Source organism: Trachypithecus francoisi, unplaced genomic scaffold, assembly GCF_009764315.1.
Source record: "Trachypithecus francoisi isolate TF-2019V2 unplaced genomic scaffold, Tfra_2.0 Lachesis_group9, whole genome shotgun sequence".
NCBI lineage: Eukaryota > Metazoa > Chordata > Mammalia > Primates > Cercopithecidae > Trachypithecus > Trachypithecus francoisi.
The window spans coordinates 63,385,865-63,401,852 of NW_022681474.1; the positions used below are offsets into that span (position 1 = coordinate 63,385,865).

The following is a 15,988-nucleotide window of genomic DNA, read 5'->3' on the forward strand; positions in this document are numbered from 1 at the left end:
TACAGAGATGTTAACATCTAGAAATTTTTATAGTCTGAATACTTACTTATTTTAATTAGGAATGTTATTGAAGTGATATAGGTCAAAATAAAAAATAAAACAGTGAAATAATACATTCAACTGTACCAATTTTTTTTACTTCTCCAGGCCAGACACTATGTTAAGCTTTAAGCAGAGGTGGCGGTATTTGGCAGCTAAATACTGCTCTTTGTACCTATCACAGACTTTAATGTCTGACTGGTTTTGGAGGTTATTTCCCCCCACTTTTAATAGAGGTTACATTAGAATACTTTTCAGTAGAGTACTGCAAGCAGAGGTGGTATACAAGGTGAAACCTGTTACCCTCCACTTAGAGGTACAGAAATAAAGAAGGCATGCCTCTCCCTAAAGAGATCACGCACATTCTATTAGGGAGGCATGCTTAACAAGTACATTATAAAGTATGAGAAGTAGGCTCTTAGCCACTAAAAAAGATGAAAGTGGTTAGGAACCACTTCTTGGGTGGGGAACAATCAAAAAAGGATTCTAGAGGAGTGATACCAGGCTGGGTGCTAAAAAGAATAAATAAGCATTTGCCTTCTTGGTGGCCAAGCAGAAAAACAGGGATTTTTGTAAAGGCCTGCACTATCATGAAATAGCATACTGGATGAAATCAATGAAATCTCATCTTACTAGATCATAAAAAGAACTGATGACACTGGAGAGAATAGGAAAAAAGGGCCTTACCCCATTCTAAAGATGTGAAATCTAAGGTTAGTAGAAGGAATTAAGTAAGGGAAAGATGTGAGACAAATTTTTATGTTAAAGCTGTTTAATGTTTTGCTTATCATATTCATACCAACCTAGCTTAATTTTGGTAAGTAATTAAACAACATTTGATAGTAGCAGTGGTTCTTGCCAGCAGATCTAAGATCCTCCCGTTTCCGTCAACATGACAGTGTTCCCATAGAGAAACAAACTTCCTAGGCAGGAATGTACTCACTGAGTGACAGCTGCTGAAAACTCAAAATCTGAAATGCTCCACATTTCGAAACTTTTGAGCACCAGTGTGATTCCACAAGTAGAAAATTATACACGTGCCCTCATGTGATGATGGGTCACATTCAAAACTTTGTTTCACGCACAGAATATTACATAAAATCACCATCAGGCTATGCATATAGGGTATATGTGAAAAAAATGAATTTTGTGTTTAGGCTTGGGTCCCACCCTCAAGAAATCTCATTATATTCAAATATTCCAAAATCCAAAACACTTCTGGTCCCAAGCATTTTGAATGAGGGATTCTCAATCTGTACTGTTACTGGTAGTGACTTCTAACACTTCAGCTTTAAAGACCGCTCCCTTAGCTTTTGATAAAGTAGTTGAATAATCTACAAAATAGGACTTAAATATTATAGAAAAAAAATCTTATTTAAAAGCCTTATCCTTTTATATTGTAAAAATTGCCTATGTGATGATTTTTGAGCTATAAAAATGGCACTTGCACATGGTTCAGCCGAGTAAGTTTTAATGATTGCTTTATGTTCTTAATAATAGGCTTCTAGTTTATTTGCTTTTAGGAGTGGTTGGAGGGGGTCGCATCCGTTGTCTTTTATTACTTAGATGTATATTCATAGTGAAGATAATCTCCTTTCTTTAACTTTAAATGTGAAAGACAAATCTGTAAACTTAGATTGTTTGCGACTTTGAAAACAAAATCCAGAAATTCTTTCTTATTTCTTTAGAAAGTGTAGGTCTTGTTTTTATGCAGACATCTGTGAAGTTTTTGTTGGTGAATTCACACAGTAAATGATTGCATATGGTTCCTTCTGTCAGCTTTTAGTTTGGATGCTGAACAGCCAGATTATGATTTGGATTCTGAAGATGAAGTATTTGTGAATAAACTGAAAAAGAAAATGGACATCTGCCCATTGCAATTTGAGGAGATGATTGACCGCCTAGAAAAAGGCAGTGGTCAGCAGGTACAACTTCATTTGTATATAACAAGTATATACATATTCTGTGTAAAGAACTGTATTGTATGGAAAGAGTGTGAGATTGTAGGTTGGGGGTAATCAGGCAGACTTTAGAGTTAAAAAGTATGAATTTAAATCTCATCTCTGCTTATCAGGAACCTATGTAATCTTGAGCAATATGTTTAAATTTTTCTGTGCCTCGGTTACCCTAGGATTGTTGTAAAGATTAAATAATGTATATAAAGCACCTAGTTCAGTGACTGACATGGATAATGTACTCCTCAAGTTTCCCATTTGTTAATAATGTTGTAATATCGATTATTGTCCTTTAAATTTAGAAGTAAATACTGATGAACCTTGTATGTGTATTGTATGAAAATGACATAATGGTTTTACATTTAGCCAGTCAGTCTGCAGGAAGCCAAACTACTGCTAAAAGAAGATGATGAACTAATTAGAGAAGTTTATGAATATTGGATTAAAAAGAGAAAAAACTGTCGAGGGCCATCTCTTATTCCATCAGTAAAACAAGAAAAGCGAGATGGTTCCAGCACAAATGATCCTTATGTGGCTTTTAGAAGGCGTACTGAAAAAATGCAGACTCGAAAAGTAAGTGAATTTGAAGAATTTTTTTGATAGTTATTTATATAATAATTATTTATAGTTAGGACTATCTCAATACTATAGTTCAATTTATATTCAAATATGACTTTCCAATTATAAGAAAAATACTTAAAATAAATTGAACTTAAGATTGATTATGTAGCTGTTAATGTTATATTTTAATGTTAATCCATTTAAAAATCAATACAAAATTGATTTCCTGGTGATCTGTGCTCCCTTTTATTGTCTTTAAATTCTAATTTAACCCTTCAAATATATAAATTTAATGGGTCAATAACTATACCACTAGTTAGAAATACTTACATTAAACAAGCAACTTCACATTTGCAGAATCGCAAAAATGATGAAGCCTCTTACGAAAAAATGCTTAAGCTGCGACGAGATCTAAGTCGAGCTGTTACTATTCTAGAGATGATAAAAAGAAGAGAAAAAAGTAAAAGAGAGCTATTGCACTTAACACTGGAAATTATGGAAAAGAGGTAATGTATATTTTAATAATGTTAGAGGAAGTATAGTGCCATTAACATTTTGTGTATTGAGTTAATTTATTTCCTATGTAATAATCTAATTACAGAAATATCTTTTTTTAATAATAGAGACTTTAAATTTGTGGTATGATACTTTTTATACTTTTACATGTTTTCCTCTATTTTCTTTAAAAGTGACTGGATTCACTTAACACTGGACTGTTAAATAGAAAAGGGCAAAGAAAGAGGGGGAAAGGCCCATATATCTTACCACTCAAGCATTTGGCAAGGTACACAATGAAAACTTAAAAAAAAAAAAAAAAAAAAAAAACCCTGCCCTATTTCTAGTCCCTATCCCCAAAGAAAACCACTTTTAAATTTCTTGTGGTTACTTTTAGAAAAATTACTTTTAAAGCCCAGGCAATTCTAATTAGCAGAAAGATCCATAGCACCATTTTAGGCATTACTTTCAACTTCTTCACCAAATCTTTCACCAAAATTGCTACATTAAAATTCCAGCTTTTGATTTCTTCCCCACAGTCTTCTATATATATGCCATGATAAAGCTATCAGCCAAAAAAGTAAAAGGAAGAAACAAAAGGAATTATGTAATCTTTAATTTTAAGAGACATTGAATAATCAAAGTTTAACTACAATCTTGCCTTAAATGTAATTGGTATTTATAATTACATCCTAGTCAGCTAGTTATTAATGGTTATAAAGATAAATACTTACAAAATTAACTTTCCAAAATTTTCTTCTTTTTCCTGCTTTATTTAGGTATAATTGACAAATAAAAATTACATATTTTGTATGTTGATCAAAGGGTACAAACTTACAGTTATTAAATGAATAAGTTCTGGAGACCTAATATACAGCATGGTTAATAACAATGTATTATATACTTGAAATTTACTAAGAGTAGATCTTAAGTAATCTCACCACATATACACACAAGGTAATTATGTGAGGTGATGGATGTGTTAATTAGCTTGATTGTGGTAATCATTTCACAGTATAAATGTATATCAAAACATCACGTTGTATTCCTTAAATATATATAATTTTAAACTTTCATTTGTATAATTTTAGGTATAATTTGGGCGATTACAATGGAGAGATCATGTCTGAGGTTATGGCACAGAGACAGCCAATGAAACCTACTTATGCCATCCCCATCGTCCCTATTACTAATAGCAGTCAATTTAAACACCAGGAAACAATGGATGTGAAGGAGTTCAAAGTTAATAAGGTGATTAATGTTTTTGTGATAATAGTATAATGGGATGGTATTTTATCATCAGAATGAAGGTTAAAAAGAAAAATACATATAGGCTGGGCACAGTGGTTCGTGCCTGTAATCCCAGCACTTCGGGAGACAGAGGTGGATGGATCACCCGAGGTCAGGAGTTCGGGACCAGCCTGACCAACATGGTGAAACGCCGTCTCTACTAAGAATACAGAAAAATTAGCCAGGCATGGTGGCATGCGCCTGCAATCCCAGCTACTCGGGAGGCTGAGACAGGAGAATTAATTGAACCCAGGAGGTAGAGGTTGCAGTGAGCCAAGATCACACCACTGCAATACAGCCTGGGTGACAAAGCAAGATTCCATCTCAAAAAAATAAAAAGAAAAAAAGAAAAATATATATAAACCCCACCTTAATGTATACTGCAATGATTGTGCCATAATATGAAGAAAAGCAGAATTTTAATCTATAATTAAAATTTTATTTTTGTTTCTCTTCCTTATAAAGGGAAGCTTTTGTTACTATATCTGATAAAAGGAAAAATACTCCTTTTACAAGTTGTAGGATTATGAAGTATTGAAATAATTCATACAAAATATGGAGAGTTAGGGATAAAGAGATGAAATCCTCCCTGATCAGATGAGTTTTTCTTTCTTTCTTTCTTTTTTTTTTTTTTGAGATGGAGTCTTGCTCTGTCACCCAGGCTGGAGTGCAGTGGTGCACTCTCAGCTCACTGCAACCTCCAACCCCCGAGTTTAAGCAATTCTCCTGCCTCACCTCCCCTAGTAGCTGAGACTACAGGTAGCGTGCGCCACCATGCTGGGCTAATTTTTGTAATTTTAGTAGAGATGGGGTTTCACCATGTAGGCCAGGCTGGTCTCAAACTCTTGACCTCAGGTGATCCGCCCGTCTCGGCCTCCCAAAGTGCTGGGACTACAGGTGTGAGCCACCAAACCCGGCCTCAAATGAGTTTTTCTGTCTTTTGTGGACACAATCATGTATAAGAAGGAATTTTGGTATCTTAATAGTTTGTAATATAATGATTTATAAATGGAAATATTTGACAGATTAGTATTTAACCAAATCACAATTTGTGAAGAATAAAATTTGTGAGAGGAAATAAAATTAGTGAAGGGAAATGAGGTAAATAAAGGGGAGCCATTAATTAAGTGGCACTTTCTTGGAAAGTGTACATCTGAGGAAAAAGTACCTTATGCATTTTTTTGTATGAAATTTTTCATGACCGGGTGAGTGGTTCATGCCTGTAAGTAATCCCAGCACTCTGGGAAGCCGCGGCGGGCGTATCATGAGGTCAGGAGATCGAGACCATCCTGACTAACATGGTGAAACCCCATCTCTACTAAAAACACAAAAAAATTAGCCAGGCGTGGTGGCGGGCGCCTGTAGTCCCAGCTACTTCAGAGGCTTAGCAGGAGAATGGCGTGAACCCAGGAGGCGGAACTTGCAGTGAGCCAGTATCACACCACTGCACTCCAGCCTGGGCGACAGAGTGACTCTGTCTCAAAAAAAATGTTTCATGAAACTTTGAATCTACCATACCAGTTAATTTGAGGAATGGGCACATTTGTCATCAGTTTTATCTCCCCTGTGTCATTTAATATCATTGTCACACAGGTTTTTTTGTGTGTGTGATAAACAGACCCTCCAGCCTGAATGTACAACCTGCCACACCAGTTTGAATGAATGATGATTTCCCCAGCCTGGACTTTTTTTGGAGGGGAGGGGGGGAGGTGTTTAAAGCAGTGCCAGGGACCAGACCATTTTGTGAAAAAACATGGACTTTTTTTCCCCCACTTTGTTAACATAGACATTTTGATTTTTAAAAAACGTAGGGGACGATGGGAGGAAGAATAGAGTTATTCTCGTTACTCTCTTCAGTAATCTGGAAAGTTAGAGCTGTGCCCCAAAATACTGTTTTAGTTTACTCATGTAAGTTTTTATTTAAATTTTGCATTGATCTAAATTTTATGTCCTGCATGTATAATATATTAGTTCTAAATATATATTTAAAGCTTAATGGAATTGTTTCCACTGTTACTATTTTTTTTTTTTTTTTAATTTGAGACAGAGACTCACTCTGTCGCCCAGGCTGGAGTGCAGTGGCGCAGTCTTGGCTCACTGCAACCTCTGCCTCCTGGGTTCAAGTGATTCTCCTGCCTCAGCCTCCCAAATAGCTGGGACTACAGGCACGTGCCACCACACCTGGCTAATTTTTTGTATTTTTAGTAGAGACGGGGTTTCACCATGTTAGCCAGGATGGTCTCAATCTCTTGACCTCATGATCTGCCCACCTCGGCCTCCCAAAGCGTTGGGATTACAGGCATGAGCCACCCCGCCCGGCCTCCCACTCTTAACTGTTTTAATGTGGTCCCCCAATCTGAGCCCTACATGATTTTGTGAACTACTTTAGTATTATCCTTCAGTTTTCATATTTTAAGAGTAATTACCCTATTCTTTGCTTTCCTCTGTATGTGCCACTCATGCTTAAAAGTTACTTACTTTAGGCCATGTGCGGCAGCTTACGCCTATAATCCCAACACTTTGGGAGGTAGAGGCAGGCAGATCACTTGAGGTCAAGAGTTTGAAACCAGCCTGGCCAACATGGCAAAACCCCATCACTACTAAAAATACAAAAAAAATTAGCCAGGTGTGGTGCGCGAGCCTGTAATCCCAGCTACTTGGGAGGCTGAGGCAGGAAAATCACTTGAACCTGGGAGGCAGAGATTGCAATGAGCTGAGATTGCACCGCTGTACTCCAGCCTAAGTGACAGAGCAAGACTCCATCTCAAAGAAAAAAAGAAAAAAGAAAAAAGTAATAGATAGTAATGTAGTCCTCAAGCACTGCCCTAGCTGATAGTTGATGTTAATTTTTAAATAATGTTTTGCATTGCCATGGCCAGCTTTTGATTTGATTATCCTGTCAAATACAACAGTAGAAATTGTAGAGAGATGCCTTATGGTTTGGGAAAGCCATGGTTTTCCCAAAAAACCATAATGTCATAAACTACATAAAACGTAACATAAATATTTAGCGTATTCACATAACCGTGGTGCTAGCCATGATCTTTTTCTTTCCAACAAATACAATTTTTGCCACTACTTTACCTTACCTATTGCCTACATACCAAATTCATACTTCTCCCAACCTTTGCCATCATCTGTAATCCATGTTTCTGACGTGCTGTGTTCCATCAGCTCAGTTACTCTTGCCTGTATATTTTATCCTGAATTTCCCCTATTTAATGATTTCTTATCTTTATCCATTAAAACTGTTCAAAATTCACCATTTCAGAAAGCTTTCATTGTTCAGCCCGCAAATCCTTACTACTCTTTATTTGTATAACCCCTCACTCAGCATTATGACTTTGTTTTCTACTATGTTAACGGTTTTCTGTAGTTTGCTTTCTGTATATATGAAGACATTTTCATTATTATTTGTCCTATATTTATTATTTCTTGAGAATAAGGACTAGACAATCCCCTTTTAAAACAAAAATTCTCTCCAGAATTTTCATAGAAAATTAAGAAAATGAGAGGAACCGGCAGTAAATATACTAATTGCAGTTGTAAGACTTCAGAAGTTGGAGAACTTCTGTTCTCTCCTTTTATTTTAATTGAAACAAAATTGCTTGTGCGATTATGTTTAGATTGTAGGACAAATTTATGCTTTCATGGAGGCCAACTTCTCTAGACTTTACACTATAAGATGGCCAAACATAGAGTCTTGTGTCTCTTATGAATATGAATGCCCTCATTATAGCAATAAACTTCTTTTTAAAATTTCCCCCAAAACTGCAAGTTTGTTGAACACGGTTTCTGGTGTATAATTAATTCATGTCTTTGTTGCAGCAAGATAAAGCCGATCTTATCCGACCGAAACGGAAATATGAAAAGAAGCCCAAAGTCTTACCATCGTCTGCCGCTGCTACTCCCCAACAGACGAGTCCTGCTGCACTGCCAGTTTTCAATGCTAAAGATCTGAATCAGTATGACTTTCCCAGCTCAGACGAAGAACCTCTCTCCCAGGTACAAATACAATTCTCTGTGAATGTTGAGGAGGGATATAGGAAGTCACATATCTGACCTACTTTCTTTATTTCATTTAAAGGTTTTGTCTGGCTCTTCGGAAGCTGAGGAAGACAATGATCCTGATGGTCCTTTTGCTTTCCGTAGGAAAGCAGGCTGTCAGTACTATGCTGTAAGTTTCAGACTGTCTTTGTAAATAATAAACTGTTTACCTTTAACTGACAAAATTAAATAATTTGGATTTTTTTTTTAAGCCTCACTTAGACCAAACTGGCAACTGGCCTTGGACTAGTCCTAAAGATGGAGGATTAGGGGATGTGCGATATAGATACTGCTTAACTACTCTCACCGTACCCCAAAGGTGTATTGGATTTGCACGAAGACGGGTTGGGCGCGGTGGAAGGTAAGGTATTTCTGTATTCCTAGCAGAAGGATTTTTTAGGCATTAGGGTGATCAAATTTAACTTTTAAAGTCAGGTAATCCCTCTGAACAACTCATTAGTTCCTATTTGCTATTCTTAACTGATTTGTTGACTAAAATATTTTTGCTGCTGTACTATCTGGTTCTTACACATCCATAGCTTTTGTCATAACTCTAATGGGTCCCTAATGGCCCTGCTTTTCTCCCCAAGGTGGAAAACTTCAGATAAACTATCAAGGGATAGAATTGTGAGAAAAGGCAACAGATGAAGACAAGTGTAAATCCTGATTGCGCACAGTGTATTAAGTTAAAGAAACTGCAAAAAACTTGTTTCACACTAACTAGTATAATGGGTTTAACCTGACAATGAAAAGGATCCATGCATAACCTGATCTTGACATCCCAGTTTGTCAGGATCTAATTGTTCTTCCTTTGTTTAAACCTTGTAGAATTCCTTCATTCATACTCTAAATGTCTTTATGCAAGAAGTTGTTCATATAGGGACAGGAAACAAATGACAAAACACATAAACTCAAGGAATGGAGAGACGTTAATGTATAATGTGTGGGGAAAATTAAAAGGGAAAGCAAATAATGGTATCAAGGCGATTTTTCAGGAAGAAACCTAAGGGTATATTTATGATAAACCAATGGCTTATACATATTTTTTTTTGTCTTTAACTCTTAATTGCAGAGGGTTTTTTTTTTTATTATTTAAACGTTGGTTAAGAATTATCTAGGCACTGAAATACATTTTATTTAGTCCGTTTTTTTCCATCACTATGTTGGCATCAGGAGCAGTGAAAATTCTCTACATTGGCTATATTTTATTCTATTACTAACATTAATCAATGTTATTTTGAATTGGAGTCATTTATAATGTTTATATGAATAACAAGAGGCCAGGCATGGTGGCTCACACCTGTAATCCCAGCACTTTGGGAGGCCAAGGTGGGTGGATCACTTGAGGTCAGGAGTTTGAGACCAGCCTGACCAGCATGGGGAAACTCCATCTCCACAAAAAACACAAAAATTAGCTGGGCATGGTGGCAGGCGCCTGTAATCTCAGTTACTTGGGAGGCTGAGGCAGGAGAATCACTTGAACCCCGGGGCGGAGGTTGCAGTGAACCAAGATCGCCCAATTGCACTCCAATCTGGGTGACAGAGTAAAACTCCATCTCAATCAATCAATAACATAAGAATATATCCTCTAGAGTAGTGGATCTCAAATATTTTGTCTATAAGAAATGTTAATAGTATAAAATACTATGTTTTTTGTTGCTTTTCTTCTTTCTTCACCCTTTCCCCCCAAAAGAATGAAGTTTTTGCTTAAATATAGAATAAATGTGTTCGCAACATTTTATGAAGTGTTCATTTTGGTGCTTTGTAATGGAAGTGAAAATCTTTGGTTGAAAAACAATTTGTTAAAAGAACTTTTATTAGAAATTGAGATTATAGCCTATAAGAACCAAATACTAAAATAATCAACTTTAAAGCTTTAAATATTCAGTATGAGTTGGCCTTTTGGCAGTTGGGGGGAAACGGAAAAAGATTTCATATATAATCTTTGAATAGCTATTTTAAATAACTGTTTCTTATCTGATTTTTTAATAGGGTCTTGCTGGATAGAGCTCATTCAGATTATGACAGTGTGTTTCACCATCTGGATTTGGAAATGCTTTCCTCACCACAACATTCTCCAGTCAATCAGTTTGCCAATACCTCAGAAACAAATACCTCGGACAAATCTTTCTCTAAAGACCTCAGTCAGATACTAGTCAATATCAAATCATGTAGATGGCGGCATTTTAGGCCTCGGACACCATCCCTACATGACAGTGACAATGATGAACTCTCCTGTAGAAAATTATATAGGAGTATAAACCGAACAGGAACAGCACAACCTGGGACCCAGACATGCAGTACCTCTACGCAAAGTAAAAGTAGCAGTGGTTCAGCACACTTTGGTATGTTGACTGTTATGATGTACATTTCTATAGAAATATCAGGTCCAACCATTTGCCGTTTGTTTGCCTGTGTGGTCTGTTACATTTATGGCTTAAAGTCCTTTTCCTGAAACAGTTAAAAAAAAAAAAAAAAAGAAAAAGATCTTGGTCTAAGTATTTATTTGAATCCTGTTGCTATAGGAGTTTGTATGTATGTGTCTTCATTTAAACATACCTGCGTACAAAGATGGTTTATTTCTATTCAATATGTGACATTTGTTTCCTGGATATAGTCTGTGAACTATAAGATTTATCATATTTTTCAATAATATGAGAAGAAAATGGGCCATATATTGTTAACTGTTTTATGTTCAGATATTTCTCTAGTTTTTACCTAGTCTTCTTTAACATAGAGACCAGCAAGTGAATATATATGCATTACCTTATATGCTGACACAGTAATTCAGAATAATTTATTAAAGATAAACTAATTTTTCAGGGAAGAACATTTAAAGGGTTAATATTTTTGAAATGTTTCAGATAATATCTATTTGTTTATTGTGGCTTTTATTTGAAATGTGTCTAAAATAAATGCTGTTTATTTAAAATATTCCTATAATCTTAGCTGTCTGTTTTAAAGCATAAGTTTGTGTTATTTGAAGCATATATATTGTAGAAATTCACTATTGAATTATGTTACTACTGATTTTTGTAAAGGTAATCTAAGGACTATAAAGGTATTTATTGTTCCCCTAATTCACCCTGTAGGATTATAGTTAAACTGCTTCATAAATATGAACATTTGCTCTGATTCTTAAAGACCTCCAGAAAATGTTCCGTAAACTAGTTTACTTGGTGGTTAAAAAAAGTACAGTTGACTCCTGAACAACATGAGGGTTAAGGGCACCTCCCCATGCAGTCCAAAATTCATGTATAACTTTTGACCCCCCAAAAACTTGACTAATAGCCTGCTCCTGACCAGCATTACCAATAACATGAACAGTCCATTAGTCTGTTAATATAAACAGTCCAAACATACATATTTTGTGTGTTATATGTATTCTGTACTATATTCTTAAAACAAGCTAGGAAAAAGAACATGTTACTAAGAAATTTATAGAGCCAGGCATGGTGGCTCATGCCTGTAATCCCAACACTTTGGGAGGCTAAAGTGGGCAGATTGCTTGACCCCAGGAGTTCAAGACTAGCCTGGGCAACATGGTGAAACCCCATCTCTACAAAATATACAAAAATTAGCTGGGTGTGGTAGTGAGCGCCTGTAGTCTCAGCTACTCAGCAGACTGAGGTGGTAGGAGCCTAGAAGGTCGAGGCTGCAGTGAGCCGAGATCGTGCCACTGCATTCCAGCCTTCACAGCAAAGCCAAACCCTGTTTCAAAAAAAAAATTCATAAAGGAGAGAAAATACATTACATTTACCAATCATTAAGTGTAAGTGGATCATCATAAAGGTCTTTATCCTCGTCATCTTCACATTGAGGAGAAGGAGGGGTTGGTCTTGTCATCTGAGGGGTGACAGAAGCAGAAGATAATTTACAAATGAGTGGACCCAGGCAGTTCAAACCCATGTTATTCAAGGGTCAGCTGTACTTCTGTGAAATGGAAGTCTTTCAGCTCATGAGAAAAATAATCACAATTCATGAAATCAACTGGAAGATAAAGCTATTTTAGGGCCAAATAGCTTATTTATAATCCCATTAATGTTACTGTCTTTATCACCAAAAGCCATTTTCTCTCTACTTTTATAGTCTTAAGAATCAAAATAAAGAACTTTTCAATAAAGGCTTAAATATAGTGTTAGTGTAGAGGTTTTAACAGTATAAACTTCTTATAGGTTACCCTGGTAATGAAGCTTTCTAAGCTGTAAAAAATTCTTTGAGACTTCTCAGAAAATAGGCATGTTCTATCAATCTCTATCTTCTCCACCCCTTAAATAGAGAAGTTGAAGTGTATAACTATCCTAAATATTTAAGGATTTTATAATGCTCTTTTTTTATGAAAAATGTTTTGCTGTACTACTTTAAATAGGCATATTAATAACAGCTGTAAAACTTGGTTGATTTGTGTTTGCCAAAGAACATTAAAAGATGAGCATTACCAAAAGCTTAGCTGAAAAGAAATAATTAGTAACCTTGTAATTTTTCTTCTTTATCATTTCTTTCCCTCATATATGCGATACAACTATCTATTTATGTATTTAAGACAGGATCTTTCTCTGTCACCCAGACTGGAGTACAGTGGCACAGTCATGGCTCACTGCAGCATCAACTTCCCAGGCTCAAGCGATCCTCCCACCTCAGCCTCCTGGGGAGCTAGGACTGCAGGCATACGCCACCATGGCTGGCTCATTTTTTGTAAGAGACAGGGTCTCTCTGTGTTGCCCAGGCTGGTCTCAAACTCCTGGCCTCAAGTGATCCTCCTGCCTTGGCCTCCCAAAGTGCTGGGGTTTCATGGGTGAGCCACTGCACCCAGCCTTGATACTACTTTTTAAAAATGAGTTTATCCATTTTTTTTCCTATTGTCTTAATTATTTTCAATTTCTCCTTAAATTTTGCTAGATCTTGTAATACTTAGAGGATGGATACACCTACAGACTACTGTAGGGTAATACTGTTCATTTATATTTGTGAATATTCCAGAAACCTAAAGCTTTTCTCTGCATACTCTATAGAGTATATTGCAGTGCATCCATATCATAAGTGCATTCACTTCATCTAAGTTATCCAGACCCCTGAAGGAAAAAAAAGAAAATTTAGGCCAGGCGTGATGGCTCATGCCTATAATCCCAGTACTTTGGGAGGCCGAGGCAGGCAGATCACCTGAGGTCAGGAGTTCCAGACTAGCCTGGCTAATATGACGAAACCTGGTCTCTACTAAAAATACAAAAATTAGCGGGGCATGATGACGGGTGCCTGTAATCCCAGCTACTCAAGAGGCTGAGGCAGGGAGAATGGCTTGAACTTGGGAGTCAGAGGTTGCAGTGAGCCGAGATTATGCCATAGCATTCCAGCCTGGGTGACAGAGCAAGACTCTATCTCAAAAAAAAAAGAAAAGAAAAAATGTAGCAGCTCAAATGTTATACGGAATTCTAAATACAATTTACTGAGAGAATATATTCTCCAGAGTGAGCCTGGAGTAGGGGAAGTTGAATGTGTTGCTCCTCTTACAGCATGAGTGCCTGCATTGCCACTTTATTCATAGGTTAAGCATCTTACCTCATTCAGTAGTAATTGTGATTTTAAAGATAATTTTTAATTTTCATACGGCATGGCCCCACATACAAACCAGACTACTTCCTCTGGCAGTTAACCAAAGAAACTCTGGTGTAGTCTGATGCCAGTGGAAAAACTGGCAGTGTTGGGCTTATTAGAAGAGTCAGGCCAGGCACAGTAGGTCACGCTTGTAATCCCAGCACTTTGGGAGGCCGAGGCGGGCAGATTGCCTGAGATCACCTGAGGTCAGGAGTTCAAGACCAGCCTGGCCAACATGGCAAAACCCATCTCTATTAAAAATACAAAAATTGGCCGGGCGCGGTGGCTCACGCCTGTAATCCCAGCACTTTGGGAGGCCAAGACGGGCGGATCACGAGGTCAGGAGATCGAGACCATCCTGGCTAACATGGTGAAACTCCGTCTCTACTAAAAAAACAAAGAAAATTAGCCAGGCATGGTGGTGGGCGCCTGTAGTCCCAGCTGCTGGGGAGGCTGAGGCAGGAGAATGGCGTGAACCCGGGAGGCGGAGCTTGCAGTGAGCCGAGGTGGCGCCACTGACTCCAGCCTGGGCGACAGAGCAAGACTCCATCTCAAAAAAAAAAAAGGAAAAAAAAATACAAAAATTAGCCAGACGTGGTGGTGGGTGCCTATAATTCCAGCTACTCAGGAGGCTGAAGCAGGAAAATCGCTTGAACCCAGGAGGTGGAGGTTGCAGTGGTGGAGGTTGCAGTGAGACATCATGCCACTGCACTACAGCCTGGGTGACAGGGCAAGACTCTGTCTCAAAATAAATAAATAATAAAAATTATGCATGAAACAGAGTATTGACTGCATTTTGACTATGGCCCATCACATGAGGCCAGGTGTGGAATTTTCCACTTTTAGTATCAGGTCAACGCAGAAAAAGTTTTGGTTCTTGGAGCATTTCAGATTTCTGACTTTCATATTAGAGATGCTCAACTTGTTTATGAGTTTGGAAGTTAACTATTTCGTAAAATACAAGTCACCTGATAAGCTTTGCTGCTGTTTAAGCCGAATATATGAGTTATAGTATAGCCATTTCTGATTATTCAATCATTGTTTTTTTTGTTTGTCTTGTTTTTGAGACGGAGTCTTGCTCTGTTGCCCAGGCTGGAGTACAGTGGCATGATCTCAGCTCACTGCAACATCCATCTCCCCAGTTCAAGCAGTTCTCAGCCTCCCAAATAGCTGGGATTACAGGCACCCACCACCATGCCTGTTTTGTATTTTTAGTAGAAACAGGGTTTCACCATCTTGGCCAGGCTGATCTTGAACTCCTGACCTCATGATCCACCCATCTCAGCCTCCCAGAGTGCTGGGATTACAGGCGTGAGCCACCGTGCCTGGCCTTTTTTTCGAGACACAGTTTCACTCTGTCTCCCAGGCTGGAGTGCCATGGCGTGATCTCACTGCAACCTCTGCCCGCCGGCTTCAAGTGATTCTCATGCCTCAGCCTCCCAAGTTGCTGGGATTACAGGTGCGCACCACCACACCCAGCTAATTTTTGTATTATTAGTAGAGATGGGATTTCACCATGTTGGCCAGGCTGGTCTTGAACTCTTGACCTCAAGTCATCCGCCCACCTTGGCCTCCCAAAGTGCTGGGAGTTTTAAGTTAAATAGGAAATTCTAAATGAAGATAATAGAAGTCCATTTTAGTAAAGTGCATGAGCTTTAATGTGCTTATTTTATAGTCTGTTTCAGCTACTCAGAATCTTTTTTACTTTCCTTCCCACTCTTGACTATTTTGCATATTTGTATAGCCTGAGCAGTCAGGTATTAGGCTTCCTAATACCCGAGTATTGTGTGAGTTAGGTGTGTTGAGTGCTTGGTCCTCTGGATACCATGCAGCAGGATAACCCAGTGGTAAGGAACTGGAAAAGACCATATGTGTATATGGAATTTTGGGGGCTAGGTTTTAGTACTTAAGGATAAATTGTATATTTTTAATAATCTTCAGTTAATAGGTGATTTTGGACAGTTTCCAAATACAGTTTTGTTTTTTGTTTTTTTTTAACTCACAAAAGC

At 37.6% G+C, this 15,988-nt stretch overlaps 1 protein-coding gene across 4 annotated transcripts in view; it reads left to right on the top strand.

Annotated features, from left to right (window-relative positions):
• Positions 1 to 15,988, top strand: part of EPC1 (enhancer of polycomb homolog 1) — a 117,818-nt gene that overhangs the window by 89,968 nt on the left and 11,862 nt on the right. For all 4 annotated transcript variants that reach the window (XM_033209550.1, XM_033209551.1, XM_033209547.1 and 1 more), the window contains exons 3-10: positions 1,819 to 1,964; positions 2,361 to 2,567; positions 2,913 to 3,061; positions 4,142 to 4,301; positions 8,169 to 8,345; positions 8,428 to 8,517; positions 8,600 to 8,748; positions 10,380 to 10,732. In XM_033209550.1, the coding sequence (XP_033065441.1) occupies positions 1,819 to 1,964; positions 2,361 to 2,567; positions 2,913 to 3,061; positions 4,142 to 4,301; positions 8,169 to 8,345; positions 8,428 to 8,517; positions 8,600 to 8,748; positions 10,380 to 10,732 (1,431 nt within the window). The remainder of the gene's footprint in view (positions 1 to 1,818; positions 1,965 to 2,360; positions 2,568 to 2,912; positions 3,062 to 4,141; positions 4,302 to 8,168; positions 8,346 to 8,427; positions 8,518 to 8,599; positions 8,749 to 10,379; positions 10,733 to 15,988) is intronic.